The sequence below is a fragment of the Haliotis cracherodii genome, unplaced genomic scaffold (genome assembly GCF_022045235.1).
Source record: "Haliotis cracherodii isolate W230 unplaced genomic scaffold, xgHalCrac1.p SCAF_1, whole genome shotgun sequence".
NCBI lineage: Eukaryota > Metazoa > Mollusca > Gastropoda > Lepetellida > Haliotidae > Haliotis > Haliotis cracherodii.
Genome location: NW_027266264.1, coordinates 73,275,218 through 73,293,463, shown reverse-complemented (window position 1 = coordinate 73,293,463; position 18,246 = coordinate 73,275,218). Strand labels below are relative to the sequence as shown.

The following is an 18,246-nucleotide window of genomic DNA, read 5'->3' as shown; positions in this document are numbered from 1 at the left end:
GCTGCCGAAACGCGGTTACCCATCCAACCATCTCCGCGACCGACGTTGCTTAACTTCAACTGATTTGTGATCTGTGCGCTCTGCACGGGAACAGGATGATATACGTAGAGGCTAGCAGGATGTCTTACATGTTTGTCTGTTGTTTAACAACAATATTCCAGCAATATACCAGGAATACTTATGATGAGTCCGGTCGAGTCCGGTCTGGACAGACCAGAGAATGACACCATGAGCATCAATGCACTAAATTGGGATACGATGACATGCATCAACCAAGTCAGCGAGCCTGACCACCCATTCCCATTTGTCCCCTTTTATGACAAGCTTGGGTTGCTGGAGACATAATTATTCTAACCCAGAATCCCCACTAGGGAAGTCTGCATCAATAACATTAGTTCTGTAATGATCATATTGAAGATAAAGCATGTTTTTTTTCCCAATGTCCAGTATACGATGATCTAAGATCTACATTAAAGCGTCCAACTTTTTAAACCTGTCAAATAATAAGAAATTGTGTGTCCTTTTTAAACATGAGGTATATTTCACTGACAAAACGTGCTTTTCAATATTACAACGCAGAAAGCTGTTGTCATATGGGTAAAACATCTTTATCTGTATATGTCATCTAGTTTTGTATCGTCTCATATAACTTTATATTATTATTTTTATGTATAAACTCTAATTTATCGTGGCACGTTTTTTATGATGTACAGCGGTAAGATGAAAATAAAATATATGTCTGTCAGTCTGTCTGTCTATAGTCCCCCGCCGTGATATTGCTGGAATATTGATAAAAGCGGCGTAAAACCATACTCACTTACTGGCTGCCGATATGACACCTCGTTGTAGCCGATAACGTTGGGGATCGGGTGGTCAGGTTCTGTGACTGGACTGCTTGATTGTCATCGTACCCCAAGGACGTGGATAGTTGCTCATGGTTTGGGGTTGTCGTAAAAGGCGACTATGCTTGTCGTAAGAGGGGACTAAGGGGATCGGGTGGTCAGGCTTACTAACTTGGTTGATGCATGTCATCGATCCCAATTGCGTGGATCGATGCTCATGATATCAATCACTGGATTGTCTGTTACAGGCTAATTTATTTACAGCCCGCCGTCATATAGCTGGAATATTGCTGAGTGCGGCGTTAAATAACAAACAAACAAACATGGTTTGGGTCACTGTATTGGCTATTTGTTTGGCACAGACATGATTATTCACAGGTCGCTATGTTATAACTGAACTATTTTTACGGCGGTTAAAAACAACATTAACTCACTCGCTCGTTATTCAACTTAAAGAAATAGTGCATGCTGATCATGAGTGATCAATATAACAGTACGAAACTGAATTAGAGCCATGTCTCTTTTCATGGAAGATGAAGATGTTATTTAAAAATTCAAGTTACCATGTTGAAATTTCAAAATAATAAATTAACGTTTTAACATTGTTATGGCACTTAGCATTTCAAATCAGTATAAAATTTCAACATCCTTTATTGATGTTCAAGAAAAATATATGACCCTAACAGGCTTCCGTATAAAAGTTATCACGTGAGCACATATGCACACGGAACCGAGGCTCGTAGTTTCCTCATGTTTGTACCGGTGTCGGAGCTATCTACACTGAGGAAAAACGCTCGTGGCATTTTCACGTCATGAGATTTCCTGTTATGTTGTGTTTGACCAACGAAGAACGACATATCATATTTAGTCAATCATTGGATAAGATATGATAATGGTGTGAGATTCAAATTCCACTTGTACACACATATTTTCAAATTGAGATAATCACATATTCTACCATGAATTTGGAAAATGCTCGATGCTTGAAAATTTCCCTCTAACCCCAAATGTAGTATTGTGTTTATACTTTTCTTTACGTCTTTGGGAATGCAATCATAGTGAATTTTAAAAAGGTTTACGACTGACCATATTTCCCACATGAATTTGCCTTTTTCTTTCTTTGATTAGATTGGTACGAGATTGCAGACGAACGGGAAATCAACCAACTTACATTCTTACTATATCAATTACATGATAGTAATGAAACAGAAGTTCAAACTGACAAACAAAGGAAATAATTTAGCAGGGGTAAGAGTATTTGGCATCACGGCAGTCATCACTTAATTAAATTGTTTGTTAACATATATATGTAAAGGTCAGTCAGCTGCGAGTTCAACTCCAAGCATGGTTGTAGCCACCTATCACAGTGGGGAGCTTTGACTTTTGGCAGAGAGCTCGCTGTGAGGAGCTTGATACATAGCAATCTATGTAAAAATCATAGCAGAGCGTAGTTGAACTATTTCTTTATGCATCGGAATATATAATTTAATTTTTATTTAGACCCTGAATGCTCTTTCAGTTTCACAGGATAATTCACCAATCCGGCTCAACAGGCAGAGAAGACATTTAAGTTCCAGTAAAGAACGTACCCAAGGCACATATAATTTATAAACTCCGATCGCCACCATAACTATGTACGGCGCTAAAGTTAGAAGTCTATTTTTTTACTCTCAGTTTCACAATCAATACTCATTATTAACAGCACCCAAAGTAGTTCAGCTTAACATTTCCATGATGTCCCTTCAAAGTTTTGTTTTTGTAAATCATTTGTTATATATTACATCAAATGTCATAAGGAAGTTTAGGGCAATGATTTCCCCCTGTGGCGGGACATTCAGCGTGCGGAAACAGGAAGTAAAGTGTTAAGCGAAGCACGTTAGAAGCTCAATGTAAATACTACGTCTGTTAGAGGTAAACGAGCCACTGACATCGCAGACTAGCCTACTGTTTAACGGAAGATACTAAATGCCTGCTAGCATCTCTGATCGTTATTTGATCTTATTTGGCACGGCAATGACCATATAACATTCTGATCCAAACTACTGTTATAGCCCCAGCCGCCGGTGGTTTTTCACACTGACACTGAACGAGACAATTGAAAAATTCTCTAATTTTTGTTTGTTTTACTCCAAACCCTGTACCCATTCTATAATATCAGTGTGACACTGCATGTGGTTACAGGGCCAAATGAAAATATCATCAGTGATAATACCCGTGAAGATCCGGGGTAGAATAGGTCTTCAGCAACCCATGCTTGCTGTAAAAGGCGACTACCGGTATGCTTGCTGCAAGAGGCGACTAACAGGATCGGGTGGTCAGACTCGCTGACTTGGTTGATGCATGTCATTGTTTCCCATTTGCATGGATTGATGCTCATGATGTCAATCACTGGATTGTCTGGTTCGGACACAATTATTGATACAGCCCGGTGTCATATAGCTTGATTATTGCTGCGTGCGGCGTTAAACAACAAACCAACCAACCAACTCTTTATGTTTAGAGAATGTCTGGGATTTACCTGTGTTTAGATCCATTTTTGTGTGCACAGGATTCTCAGTTATAATTTGGGGGGTTCCATGACATGAACATGGGGTCCCGGGGGTCCCAGGGTTCCCAGACTTGCAACATGTAAGAAAATTAACTTCATTTCAAGATTCTCACTGATGTCACATGATGTCACATCCTCAGAAGCCTTTAGTCTCTTGTAGACGATTTCAATGTAAGATTGAAGAAAATCAGCCCTAAACTGTGAAATTTCAGTAAATTTTCTTTCCAGAATTATTCATGATTGTTTGTTGTTTAAAACCGCACTCAGCATTATTCCACCAATATGACAGCGATCTGTAAATAATCGAGACTGGACCAGACATTCCAGTGATTGACATCAGCAGCAATCTATGTAATTGGGAAAAAATGCATGCATCAACCAAGTCTGCAAGCCTGACCATCTGATCGTAAGTCGCCTGTTACTACAAGCCCCGTGAAGATCCGGGCTAGAATAGGTCTTCAGCAACCCATACTTGCCATAAGAGGCGACTATGCTTGTCGTAAAAGGCGACTAACGGGATCGGGTGGTCAGGCTCGCTGACTTGGTTGATGCATGTCATCGATCCCAATTGCGTAGATCAATGCTCATGATGTCAGTCACTGGATTGTGTGGTCCAAACTCGATTATTTACAGACCGCCGTCACATAGCTGGAATATTGCTGAGTGCGGCGTTAAACAACAAACCAACCAACCAACCAACTGTTACTACAAGCATAGTTGCCAGTTATGGCAAGCATGGGTTGCTGAATATCTATTCTCTACACAGATCTTCACAGATCTGAACAATACATGTAGAAATGTCAGTTATGTGTAACATTTGACAATTTTGATTAGGTTTATTTGATTCAGACAGCCAAACGTTTTGGAGTCATTCATGGCTTACAAAGTAGATAATTTGTATCCATTCCTAATGTGTATTCTTATAAGACAGTATTTTGTTTTCAGTAAAACCCTGTAATGTGTATGAATATTGTGTCCTGCAATACTGTATAAGTTTAATTGAAATATTTCTTTTATTTCAGAAATGACACCACAGAGACAGGGCCGGTTGTTATCGGTGATTTTGGCAGTGTTTGTAGTGGTGGCGTTGGTGGAATGTAAAAGGAAAGAAATTATTGTGATCGGCGGAGGCATTGCAGGACTGGCAGCTGCTCGGGCTATCAGGAACAATAGGACAGCTGACTACCATGTGACCGTGTTTGAAGCCAGGAGGGAACGATATGGTGGGCGTGTGTGGACAGACAAGAAAAACATGCCCCATGCCACAGGTTTGTTGATACATTGTTTGAAATCTGTGAATCATTCACGATCAGCATCATGTTTCATGCTTATGATTGTTTGTTTGTTTGTTTGTTTGTTTTTTGGGGTTTTTTTGCGTGTTTTTTTTTACATCATTTATTGCTTATGATTGTTGTTGTCATTGTTGGGGTGGTCAGGTAGCCTAGTGGTTAAGGCGTTCGCTCGTCACGCCGAAGACCCAGGTTCGAATCCTGACATGGGTACAATGTCTGAAGCCCATTTCTGGTGTCCCCCGCTGTGATATTGCTGGAATATTGCTAAAAGCGGCGTAAAACCATACTCACTCACTCACTGTTGTCATTGTTATTCTTCTTAACATCATGGCATCCATGAGTCCCATTATTTTGCTGTCTCTGACACTTTAAAGATGCAACCAGTTAAGATCCGGGACAGAATAGGTCTTCAGCAACCCATTCTTGCAACTATGCTTATTGTAAGAAGCGACTAACAAGATTGGGCCTTCAGGCTCTCTGACTTGGTTGATGCTATCATGGTACTCCTGTTGCGTGGATCGATGCTTATGATGTCAATCACTTGATGGTCTGGTTAAGACTTGATTATATACAGACCACCATCCTATAGCTGAAATATTGCTGAGTGCGGCATTAAACAACAAACATACTCATCCCTCAGCAGAAAGAGGGAGATTTTATGATACTTCATGTGGCTTTGTCAGAATTATGAGCAAATAGGGTATGATGGGTTACCTCCCATTGAAAGAGCATCCTTATTTGGCTCATCTTGGCAAATAACCCTGGTGCTGTGTTTTCATGCAGTTTAGAAAATGCTAGGTAATTGTTGATTGGAGGGGATCACTAGCTTGTCAAAAGGTACGGACACAAGAACCATCATCCCTTGAACTTTAGCTTCAGGGTCCAGAATATGCTTGTAAACACTGTTTAGCTGATATTTTACTTCAATCTGCAACACAAAGATGTCTACTGGGAAACACTACTATAACAACAAGTCTTGAAACCTGGATTTTGTGTCTTAATAGATGTCATACTCAACTGTATTTTTACTCCTACACATTAATTGAAATAAACTGATATAATTAAAAAATTCATAAATCATTCATAAATTCTTTTTTTCTTTGATTGGAATCTGAAACTAGTTGATCATTAAAGAAATCTGTTATTTGGAGCAACACAAACCATCTGTGCATCATCTTGCAGGTGTGGAGGCAGACCTCGGAGGAGCGGTGCTAAACTCCGCCGCCAGCAACAACCTGTTACTCAATCTCACGGAGAAGCTGGACCTACAAACCACTAAACTGGGACCAATGCAATTGTTTGTGACCAAACTTAACAAGAGATTTTCAGGAACTGAATTGGTTGAAGCTTTCATTGAAGCCAGAAAAGTATGTTTCTATTTGCCTTAGAAATATGAAATTCTTCATATTGGATACATGGATGGGATGAAAATATTCAGTTGATATTATGTATTTTTATTTTTTAATATTTAAGATTTGTCTTCTTTTCATAATTATATTTGATGTACTAGTAGGGGCGGTCGGGTAGCCTAGTGGTTAAAGCGTTCGCTCGTCACGCTGAAGACCTGGGTTCGATTCCCGACATGGGTACAATGTGTGAAGTCCATTTCTGGTGTCCCCCACCGTGATATTGCTGGAATATTACTAAAAGCGGCGTAAAACTATAATCACCCACTGATGTACTGGTATTCTACGTGCAGTTCTGTAGGCCTACCACTTGGCCTCATAGCTACAGACAAGCAGCGTATTTGCGTAAAATACTCCCCAAAATATTCAAAACCCAATTACTTTCAATTAACTTGCATACAGAAACACATTCATTAAATGAAAAACTCATATGTATAAAAACAGGACCTGTAAATATCCAATGAAGCTTTTTCATCTTGCGTACAACGGAGCTAATTTCCGAAACACAATTACGAGCTATTTACTTTCTGAGTCAAGCCTATTTTTAGAACCGTTATATACATCTAAAACATTTTTTTATTTTTTTTAAGTCTCAAAATGTGCTTTCATTTTGGGAAAAACCCAATTTAGTGGTGAATAGATGATTGAAAAAATATAGGTTACCCAATGAAAAATATAATAACCCAATTAAAATAGAAACCTCGAGTAAAAACTCAATTGCTCTCAGGAGTTCTGGGGCTTACAACTGAGTTGATTCACTGTACTGTGATATATTGTGTATCTCTATTATGAGGATGGGGTATTATGAGGATATGCACTTGTGTGAAGCAGTCTCATGTATCATCAGTGGGTCAAATAGTGAGTTGAGAGAGATTCAATATATGTCACAGCCCTGGACCAGGCAAGCCAGTGATGGGTCATGGAACAACATATCTTCTTGAGTGTCGACTTGTCAAAGCCCTCTGTGCCACTGTGATCACCTCCGAGGTCTAGTGGTAGAGTGTCCACCCGGAGAACGGAAGGTCAGGGGTTGATCCCTGGCCGCGTCATACCAAAAGACTTTAAAAGATGGTACTTGTTGTTACCCTGGTGCTCGGCATTAAGGGGCTAAAACAAGGACTGGTCGGATCGGAGTCAGTATACTGTGTCTGAGTGGGGTATTCATGTTAAACTGCGGCATGGTATCTCAGTGAGCTAGCACTATAAATCGGCATCAGTCCGGACTAGTACAAGCAGCCACACACACATATGCTTGCACGTCGCTATATAAGTGCAATAATCTTGGACGCGACGTTAAACCCCATTTCACCTCACCTCACCTGTGCCATTGTATGGATTTGGGTTATTAGGAATCTGACCGACTAAATTACTATCACACCTATGTTTACTCGTGGCCTGTCTTCATTTCCAGCGGTATCTGCAAGCAATAGAGAGTGTGAAGGGAGAAGACCGATCAGTACGGAGTGTGGTCTCACAGGCTATCGATGAGCTGAGGAGTCTCGGGCAGGACAATAAGGAGGTTGTCATTAGCATCATGGAACTCCTGCCCACTTACAACTTCCCCGACTTCTCCTCCGCCCTGTATCAGACAGATCTCAATGACTTCGGCTTCGACACATTTCTCCTGGATGGTATGGGGGAGTTGACAGACAGGTGAGTCTGGCTGTGACACATTTCTTCTGGATGGTATGGTGGGGTTGACAGACAGGTGAGTCTGGCTGTGACACATTTCTTCTGTATTGTATGGTGGAGTTGACAGACAGGTGGGTCTGGCTGTGACACATTTCTTCTGGATGGTATGGTGGAGTTGACAGACAGGTGAGTCTGGCTATGACACATTTCTTCTGGATGGTATGGTGGAGTTGACAGACAGTTGACAGACAGGTGAGTCTGGCTGTGACACATTTCTCCTGGATGGTATGGGGGAGTACAGACAGGTGAGTCTGCCTGTGAAACGTTACTCCAGGATGGTATGGGGGAGTACAGACAGGTGAGTCTGCCTGTGAAATGTTACTCCAGGATGGTATGGGGAGTACAGACAGGTGAGTCTGCCTGTGAAACGTTACTCCAGCTCTTATGTCAGCTGTGTAAGAAGTAGGGTTTGAAAGGAGGTTGGAGAAAAGAAATAAGCACTCGGTTCCAAATTAAAATAAAGAGGTATCTACTCTACAGTGGGACTACATCAAATTTCAAAACAAAGTAGATTTATCTCCTAAATGACTTCAGGCTTAGTGATACTTTCTCAAATGATATACATGTATCATCAATAAATCTAATCTACAAATTTTACATTCAAATTTCACATTCCAAACACAAGGTCCACTTTATAGGAATTGTCTGACGTGGGCCTTTTATCTGAACATTTCAAATATTCCAGAGGTACACCCACACTTGCCCATACAACACAATGTTAATATGCCCCATTGTCTTTGAAAATGTGGGCCTTTATTTCAAATTTAGGGGCTAAAAGCACAAGCCCCCCTAGAATTATCCCTACAAATATGATGAGATGAAGAAAGAGTGATATTATGACCCACACGTTGCAGACTGTTGAGTGGTGGAGATGGAGAGACACATCTGTCTATAGAGCTGCGAACTGTTGTGAGACAGATCAAGGTCGATGACCGCAAGAAGAAGGTGATGGTCAGGCTGCGTGATGGCAGCCAAGTCAGTGCAGATGCTGTGGTGGTTGCCGTGCCAGCTGCCGTCATTAGAGACGAGAGCCTGATGTTTGAGCCCATGCTGCCGGGGCTGTACAAGAAAGCACTGAAGGAAATAGGTTGGTGGAATTTGTTTTAAGGCCACAACAAAGTAATTACCTGTTTGTCAGATTTAGAACTATGAGGGAATTTGTGTTTTATTCATTATAGATAATAAATTCAAAAGTCATTTCATCTCCCGGGTTTGTGTGCTTGTGACTGTTTCCATAGTGCCCCAGATTTAACAGTAACTTTAGGAACTCACTGATAGACATTTAGGAACCACTTTAGAACCTTGTCAGAGAGATTGATGTTGAAACATGGTCATATAAGCCTCCTCATGAAGATACACTTTCAACCCCCCATCTACATGATTCATATACTGTTGGATTCCCCATGGGGATTCCTTGTGAGAACTGGCCCCCAGTAACCTATGCTTGCCATACAACAGTCCCCACTGTATTCCGCATCCCAAGATATGCAAATTCTACGGTCCATTTTTCTAAATTAATTTTCGTAATTCTGCACACAATTCTGCAGACTTTTAACCTTAGTTTCCGTGAATTTCGTACTTTTGCACCTGTTTGGCTGGTGGCAGGTATACCTTTGATAAACTTTTTCACGGCTAGAATAGCTTAACGAAGTGAACCTGGACATCTGTAAACATACAGACATGCACCTTTGGTAAGCAATAATTGTCCCCCGCCGCGCGAAAGAGCGAAGCGGGGGATTTAGTATTCACGACCGTCCGTACGTCCGTCGTCTGTACGTCCGTCAGTACGTCCCACCTGTTTGTTGCCGCGATATCTCAAGAACTAAACACTGGATTGTCTTCATATTTGGAACTGTGGTGTATATACAGACTCTGCAGACACCAGTCGGTTTTGGTGACCTTGACCCCATTTTCAAGGTCACAGCAGGCAAATCTGCTTTTGGAGTTGGAAAACGGTGTTGCCGCGATATCTCAAGAACTAATCGCTGGATTGTCTTCATATTTGGAACTATGGTGTATATACAGACGCCGCAGACACCAGTCGGTTTTGGTGACCTTGACCTCATTTTCAAGGTCACAGCAGGCAAATCTGCTTTTGGAGTTGGAAAACGGTGTTGCCGCGATATCTCAAGGACTAATCGCAGGATTGTCTTCATATTTGGAACTAAGGTGTATATACAGGCACCGCAGACACCAGTCGGTTTTGGTGACCTTGACCTCATTTTCAAGGTCACAGCAGGCAAATCTGCTTTTGGAGTTGGAAAACGGTGTTGCCGCAATATCTCAAGGACTAATCGCAGGATTGTCTTCATATTTGGAACTAAGGTGTATATACAGGCACTGCAGACACCAGTCGGTTTTGGTGACCTTGACCCCATTTTCAAGGTCACAGCAGGCAAATCTGCTTTTGGAGTTGGAAAACGGTGTTGCCGCGATATCTCAAGGACTAATGGCAGGATTGTCTTCATATTTGGAACTAAGGTGTATATACAGGCACCGCAGACACCAGTCGGTTTTGGTGACCTTGACCTCATTTTCAAGGTCACAGCAGGCAAATCTGCTTTTGGAGTTGGAAAACGGTGTTGCCGCAATATCTCAAGGACTAATCGCAGGATTGTCTTCATATTTGGAACTAAGGTGTATATACAGGCACTGCAGACACCAGTCGGTTTTGGTGACCTTGACCCCATTTTCAAGGTCACAGCAGGCAAATCTGCTTTTGGAGTTGGAAAACGGTGTTGCCGCGATATCTCAAGGACTAATGGCAGGATTGTCTTCATATTTGGAACTAAGGTGTATATACAGACACCGCAGACACCAGTCGGTTTTGGTGACCTTGACCCCATTTTCAAGGTCACAGCAGGCAAATCTGCTTTTGGAGTTGGAAAACGGTGTTGCCGCGATATCTCAAGCACTAAACACTGGATTGTTTTCATATTTGGAACTATGATGTATATACAGACTCCGCAGACACCAGTCGGTTTTGGTGACCTTGACCCTATTTTCAAGGTCACAGCAGGCAAATCTGCTTTTGGAGTTGGAAAACGGTGTTGCCGCGATATCTCAAGAACTAATTGCTGGATTGTCTTCATATTTGGTACTATGGTGTATATACAGGCGGGGGACATTTCGTCACTTTGTGACAAATACTCGTTCAAAAGTGGACTTAACTACGAAATGAAATTAATATCCGTTTTCACGTTTAATACAAGGTTACGATTGAAATGTTAATAATCTGCAATGTATTTGATGAATTCTGCCGCAGATAAATGCAAACTTCTGCAGGAGGTCTGCACAAAATGGGATTTTCTGAAATATAGGTACATTGTTGAATGGATTCAGCATTTCTTCATAATATTTCACAACGGCGGAATCGCGGAATACAACAGGGACTGCAAGGCAACTTCATGGATTGTGAAGTCAGGATCAGTGACTTGGTTGATAGCCAATCTCATTAAAATCAGATCTTAGTTCTCGCTATGCTGAACAAAGATCTGAGGACATCCCATTCAGGGTCACGTCAGAACGACCTTTCATCCAACCAATCAGAGTGTCGATTACCAGATCATGAAAGTGTCAGTCGGAATGTGTTTTTAATCATGCAACCACGAAATATTTAACACGGGGTATTCCGAACGACAGTTTGGTTTTTAGGATTATATCCATACAGTCTAGGCCATCTATAAGCCATTCCAGAATGTTCTTGTCAGTTTTAATTTTTTTAAACGAGAATACGTCAGAATATGTTTCGAAGCGTAGTCCCTAGTTTGAAACTAGTGTCGTAAAGCTTGAGAAAGCTGCCTTCTGATTGGCTAATGTCGATTTCTTTCAGTCATTTCATTGGTCGGTCAAAATTCTCAAAAGGTCGTTCTGACGTGACCCGTAATGGGATGTCCTCAGATCTTTGTTTAGCATAGCAAGAACTAAGATCTGATTTTAATGAGATTCGGTTGATAGCATGTAAGCATGCCTTGACAACGTGGGCTTATACCATCAATCACTAGATTGTCAGTTCCATATTTGATTATCTATGGGTCGCTGCATATGGTACTGAGGGCTGCATTAAGCACACATCTATCCATTAATTTTGTCTTATTTAAGGTGCAGTGACTTCTATGACAGCTAACGATGTGACATTTCAGGGACATCCTATGGCAACAAGCTGATTGTTGAGTTTGACGAGGTGTTCTGGCCCACTGATGTGGGAGTGTTTCTGTTGGCTGATGAGGAAGCTGAGCCTGGGATGATGCAGAAATGGTTGAACATGCACAAACTCGTAGGTCGACCCGTCCTCGTCAGTATGCTTGGCGGATCTGCTTCAGTCAAGTTTGAAAATATGACGGATGAAGAAGTGAAAGCTCTGGGTAAGTAATGGCAGATACATCCACAGGCCAATGTGCCAGGACACATTCTGTGTTGGTATGATATGGAGGATATTTCATGTGGCGAGTAAAATATCCCGTTTCTCTCATCGAGTGATAGGGGAAAGGATATATTTTCTCTAGTGGCGTTACCATGAGCGAATATATGTATCCTTTACCCTCATCACGATATGAGAGAAACATGATATTTTATGAGACACATGGAATATCCTGTTTATTATATACTTTTAGTATAGTTGTCTTTGATTTAATTATTTCTTTACAAATGTTAAACCTTATATCATAAATTCTCCCTACCTAACACACAGGGACGTTTCACCACCACTTGTATTTGCAACTAAAGATAGTTCCATGTTGGCAAAATCTTAAAAAATATAAACAAAAGTAACAAAAAAAGTTAATGTCACAAAAATTCTTTATCATATATTTAGATACGATTATGTACAAAATCAATTTCAACAAAGAAAAAATCTTGAAATCTAAGAGACGTCTGTTGGAAGCAAAAGAATACACACTGGTCAAGTAACCAAAATGGCGCTTTGCGAAATGAGTTAAATGAGAAATTTACAGTTTATAACAAAACATTTTCAAGAGAATAACAAACGGCAAGAACCGATATAACTTGCTTGTTTTGTAAAATCAGTATAATAAACTTTTTGATGTGCAGATACAAATGAGATATTAAATTCTCCCCATGAGGATTCTGGTTTAGAATAGGCCACAAGTAACCTATCTTTGTCGTAAGGTGAGGTGGGGGGAGCAGAAATGGGGTTTGACGTCGCAATCCAGATGATTGCACTTATATAGCGATGTGCTTTCACGTGTGTGTATCCTTGTGAGTGAGTGAGATTTTACGCAGCTTTTAGCAATATTCCAGCAATGTCATGGCGGGGAGACCAGAAATGGGCTTCACACATTGTACCCATGTCGGGAATGTGTGTGCTTGTACTAGTAAGTCTAATGCTGATTATATTGCGCTAGCTAGTTCGGGAGGAAAGCCCGAACAGATGCAGGTGTCAGACGTTTACCACTTTGGTGAAACCCACAAGCTCGGGTATGGAGCTGACAAACCAAAAAACATAATCAGGGCAAACTGGGATTCGAACCCACAATACATAGGTTTCTGGCGTGCCCTAGGGACGCAACTCTGCACAGCGAATCGCAGCACCTTAGACAACTGGGCCACCCATGCCCCCTAGCCAAATGAGATACCATGCCACAGTTTAACATGAATACCCAATCAGACTCCGTATACAGACTCTAAGCAGACCAGTCAATAATTGCAATCATGCTTGGGAGACTTGTCAAGCGTGGCCAACTTAGGATCTAATGCCAAGTGCCAAGCAGGGTAACAAGTACCATCTTTTAAAGTCTTTTGGTATGACGTGGCCATGGATCAAACCCATGGCCTTCAGCTCTCCTGGCAGATTCTCTATCCACTAGACCACGGAGGTGGGCGCTTGTCATAAGAGGAAACTAACTTGACCGTGTGATTGCTATTGCTATTGCTTGTCCTTTTGCTGAATCATGAACACCTTACTACATTGTGGGCCCTAGTGCAGAATCATGAACACCTCACTTCATTGTAGGCCCTAGTGGAGAATCATGAACACCTTACTACATTGCAGGCCCTAGTGCAGAATCATGAACACCTCACTTCATTGTAGGCCCTAGTGGAGAATCATGAACACCTTACTACATTGCAGGCCCTAGTGCAGAATCATGAACACCTCACTACATTGTAGGCCCTAGTGCAGAATCATGAACACCTCGCTACATTGTAGGCCCTAGTGCAGAATCATGAACACATCACTACATTGCAGGCCCTAGTGCTGAATCATGAACACCTTACTACATTGTAGGCCCTAGTGCTTAATCATGAACACCTTACTACATTGCAGGCCCTAGTGCTGAATCATGAACATCTTATTACATTGTAGGCCCTAGTGATGAATCATGAACACCTGACTACATTGTAGGCCCTAGTGATGAATCATGAACACCTTACTACATTGGTTTAGTGGTAGAGCGTCTGCCTGTAGAGTGAAGGTCCTGGCCGCGTCATATCAAAAGATGTTAAAATATGGTACTTGTTGTTACCCTGCCTGCCATTCAGCATTTAAGGGCTAAAACAAGGGACTGTTTGGCTCAGAGTCAGTACATTGTGTCAGAGTGGGGTATTCATGTTAAATTGTGGCATGGTATTGACATTAAACCCCATTTCACCTCACCTCAAAATGCTGTATTCTGAAAACTCTGCTGCAGCTTTTGGTCTTAATGCTGAAATGCCGACACCTTGCTACAATGGCTGGTCTTCATGCTGAAACATGGACTCAATATTACAGTAATTTATTTATGTGACGTTTACACGAGGTACAGCTTTTCCATTGGATGGAAGGTTGACCACGAAACTGAAGTACATAAGTGTATGACAGACACATTTTGACGTTCATACATTTTTCAGGGGTCGGTATTCTTTAAATGATGTAAAGACAGATGGACAACTTCCACATTCCTGTTGAAACTCCTGGGAATTACCTAGCACGAATAAATACAGAAGCATTGTTTCTGATCATTTGGGCCCTTTAATCTTGCAGTTGGCGTTTTAGCATACATTGACATAAACCAGAGAGCTTAACTGCCTGTCCATTCAAGAATATGCTCGCCACAATCCATCCTAGGGAACAAAACGAAGAAATGCACATCCAAACTATTGTAGTTCTGGCTTGATAGTGTTTAGACTGACAGTTACAGCCTACAGCAAATTCAGCGGTGTATGAATTTACCTTTAATATTATCTATGTGACACAAGTTCTGATGTTCACTCAGTTTGGCCCTCTCTCTATGAAGGTCCATATTTCAATGAACTCACTCAAAGTGAAAGTTAATTCTTAATTGTAGGCCCTGATGCTGAATCATTAACACCTTGCTACATTGCTTGGTCCTAATCTAATGCTGAATCATGAACATGTTACTACATTGTTTGGTCGTTACGCTGTAATGTGAACACCTTGCTACATTGTTTGGTCGTTATGCTATGAACACCTTACTACATTGTTTTATCGTTATGCTGAAATGTGAACACCTTACTACATTGTTTTATCGTTATGCTGAAATGTGAACACCTTACTACATTGTTTTATCGTTATGCTGAAATGTGAATACCTTGCTACATTGTTTGGTTGTTATGCTGAAATGTGAACACCTTGCTACATTGTTTGGTTGTTATGCTGAAATGTGAACACCTTACTACATTGTTTTATCGTTATGCTGAAATGTGAACACCTTGCTACATTGTTTGGTTGTTATGCTGAAATGTGAACACCTTGCTACATTGTTTGGTCGTTATGCTGAAATATGAACACCTTGCTACATTGTTTGGTCGTTATGCTGTGAACACCTTACTACATTGTTTGGTACTCATGCTGAAACGTTAACACCTTACTACCTTGTTTAGTAATTATGCTGAATGTACTTGCATTGCAGTCCGTGAACGCCTTACAACATTGTTTGGTCCAATGGCTGAGGCAAGGGAGATCGTAAAGCTTCTGCGATCTAGTTGGAAAAGCACATTGCATTCTGGGCTTGGCAACTCATACCCTAAAGTTGGTAAGTTACTGTCTTGTGATGTTAGTATCATAGAAGAGGGGAAAACATCTACATGCAGCATCACGCTTGGCCTTTATTGCACATGAAGCTGACATGCTGTGACAAAACTAACCGCCATAATATAGATGGAATATTGCTGTGTGTACATGGTGTAGTGCTAAGCAACACACTCACGCACACCAAATTATCAGGCTTGTTGCTCGTGTGTTTCCGGTGTGCTTGCGCAGGACTGTGTTTGGGTGAGATGTTTTCTGTTCATTGGGAACACTGCACAAAGGTTTCCAGTATGTTTCAGGAATAGGAAGACATAAACAAATAAGTTAATTAGTATGAGTCAGGATAAGTATAAAGAATATTTTTATCACCAAAAAATAATTTTCTACCACTGAATAGCTATTTATTGGGCTGTTTTTCCCAGGCAATGACATCAGCATGTGGAACACCCTGTCAGAGCCGCTGTGCCCCTATATCTACTTTGCCGGGGAGCACACCATATTCAAAGGAATCGGGACACTACACGGCGCCTACAACTCTGGCATCAGGGCTGCTGATCAGATAATGTCTGAACTGTGTGAGCAGCGAGCGAGAGAAGAGGAACAGAGAAGGCAGGAAGAAGAAAGGAAGAGAAAAGAAAAGGAAGAAAAGAAAAGGAAAAAAGAGAAAAAGAAAGAAAAAACTAAAAAGTCAGAGGAGAATAAGGAGAAAGACGAGTTGTAACTGGCGGGAACTAAGATGTGCCATGTGTTATTTTGTTAACACATTTATACCAGTAATGAATGAATGAGTTGTGAACTGGCCACATAGCCAAGACAAATGATTATAGTCATATATTCAGTTTATGTAGACGACTGATGCAGGTGATGATGATGATGATGATGATGATGATGATGATGATGATGATGATGATGGTGATGATGATGTATGATGATGATGGTGATGATGATGATGATGATGCAGGTGATGGATGATGATGATGATGATGATGATGATGATGATGATCTGTTTAAACAAGCAGTTGATATATGAAGCTGTGTCTATAAACAGAGTGACAGCGCTTACGGCAGGGACAGTGTAGGCTGGCTCCAGTTACCGGCAGCCATTCGGTCAAAAAGTTCAAAGTTGAAATAAAGTATGCAAAAATACTCAAATGTTATGAATAAAAAATGAATGTTACAAATAAAAGTCTTTGTTTACATACAAATAATGATTTCAAAATACAGGAGTACACAAGGAATGACTTAATACATACAAAAGATGGTACTTGGCATTAAGGGGCTAAAATAAGGGCTGGTCGGCTCAGAGTCAGTATACTGTGTCTGAGTGGGGTATTCATGTTAAGCTAGCACTATAAATCGGCATCTGTCTTGACTAGTACAAGAAGCCACGCACACACGCACGCATAAGTGCAATAATCTTGGACACGACGTTAAACCTGATTTCACCTCACCTCTTTCTTTACATATGACGTCTTTTGTTTGCGAGTTATTGATTGGTGTCGTTTTGTATTTTGAATTCATTATTTGTATGTAAACAATGACCTTTATGTGTAACATTCATTCTTTAAACATAACATTTGACTATTAATGCGTACTTTTGTCCTTTATTTCAAATTTGAACCGAATTCCAGTTGTATCCAGCCAGCATTACAGTTAATAATAATTAGCTTTAGTTAGCAATAGTTAGCGATGCAATTGATAATATTTTCTCTAACAAGATAAGGCCAGATTGTTTCTTTCTCGGTTTACAGAATGTTTGTGACTGTAGACAGGTGGGCTAACCCTACAAGAGATAAAAGAAAGGATGTGTCAGATTGACCTTGAACTCATGTTGCAGTTTAACTGATTGTCATGCCACTTATCTTATTGCATGCACATTTTTTGTGAGCACATTAGATCGACCTTTTCAGAGATTGGTTAGGCGGAATCCCCAAACCAATTAAAGTTTTAGATTCAATGTTAGCTGCAGACTTGGGGCACATATAGCTTCTCAGCAGAGCCAGATAAATCCCTGACAGTACAGCCCTGTGGTGTAGAAACAGTGTTGCAGCCCGATGTGAATTCTTCTGGGCCATGTTACTTGTGAAAATGATGGGCTTGTATTTTGACATATGGCCAGGTGACCCATATTGCACAATGTAGATATCTCAAACCTACATTTTGGCCCCTATGAACTAAAACCTGTTTACCACATATCAGCATTGTCCTTTGGGTCATGATGACCCCCTTGTCTGTTCAAAAAGGGTCACATATTTGTGGTAGGGGTTATCTTTATTGTGTCCTACAGGTGTCATGTAAGTCCAGTTTTATGTGTTGCCAATGTCTACCTATACTGTTTGCTTCACAAGATAATATCCAGGCAACATTATGAAAGTTATTTAAGGTGACTCAATGACTTGCATCACCACCATCACCACAGACACAAAATTAAACTTATTTGCAATAACCTCAACACACACTGCATGAAATATGCAATACA

The 18,246-nt window shown here is 40.8% G+C and overlaps 1 protein-coding gene across 2 annotated transcripts; it reads left to right on the top strand.

The window, feature by feature from the left end:
* Positions 1-1,676: 1,676 nt before the first annotated feature.
* Positions 1,677-16,923, top strand: LOC139470904 (uncharacterized). Of its 2 annotated transcripts, XM_071253316.1 has the most exons (9): positions 1,677-1,737; positions 1,971-2,090; positions 4,413-4,658; positions 5,865-6,049; positions 7,500-7,741; positions 8,635-8,867; positions 11,923-12,144; positions 15,649-15,771; positions 16,190-16,923. In XM_071253316.1, the coding sequence occupies exons 3-9, from the start codon at positions 4,415-4,417 to the stop codon at positions 16,486-16,488; spliced, it is 1,548 nt and encodes a 515-aa protein (XP_071109417.1). In that variant the 5' UTR covers positions 1,677-1,737; positions 1,971-2,090; positions 4,413-4,414; the 3' UTR covers positions 16,489-16,923. The 2 variants fall into 2 exon arrangements, with proteins under 2 accessions (XP_071109417.1, XP_071109364.1); XM_071253263.1 differs by lacking the exons at positions 1,677-1,737; positions 1,971-2,090 and adding an exon at positions 2,670-2,753.
* The last annotated feature ends 1,323 nt before the right edge of the window (positions 16,924-18,246 follow it).

Excerpts from the sequence above, each read along its gene's own strand:
- LOC139470904 (XM_071253316.1), top strand. The coding sequence starts at position 4,415 with ATGACACCACAGAGACAGGGCCGGTTGTTATCGGTGATTTTGGCAGTG. Across the intron at positions 6,050-7,499 it reads CTTTCATTGAAGCCAGAAAA|CGGTATCTGCAAGCAATAGA; the intron begins GTATGTTTCTAT and ends CTTCATTTCCAG. Across the intron at positions 15,772-16,189 it reads CAACTCATACCCTAAAGTTG|GCAATGACATCAGCATGTGG; the intron begins GTAAGTTACTGT and ends TGTTTTTCCCAG.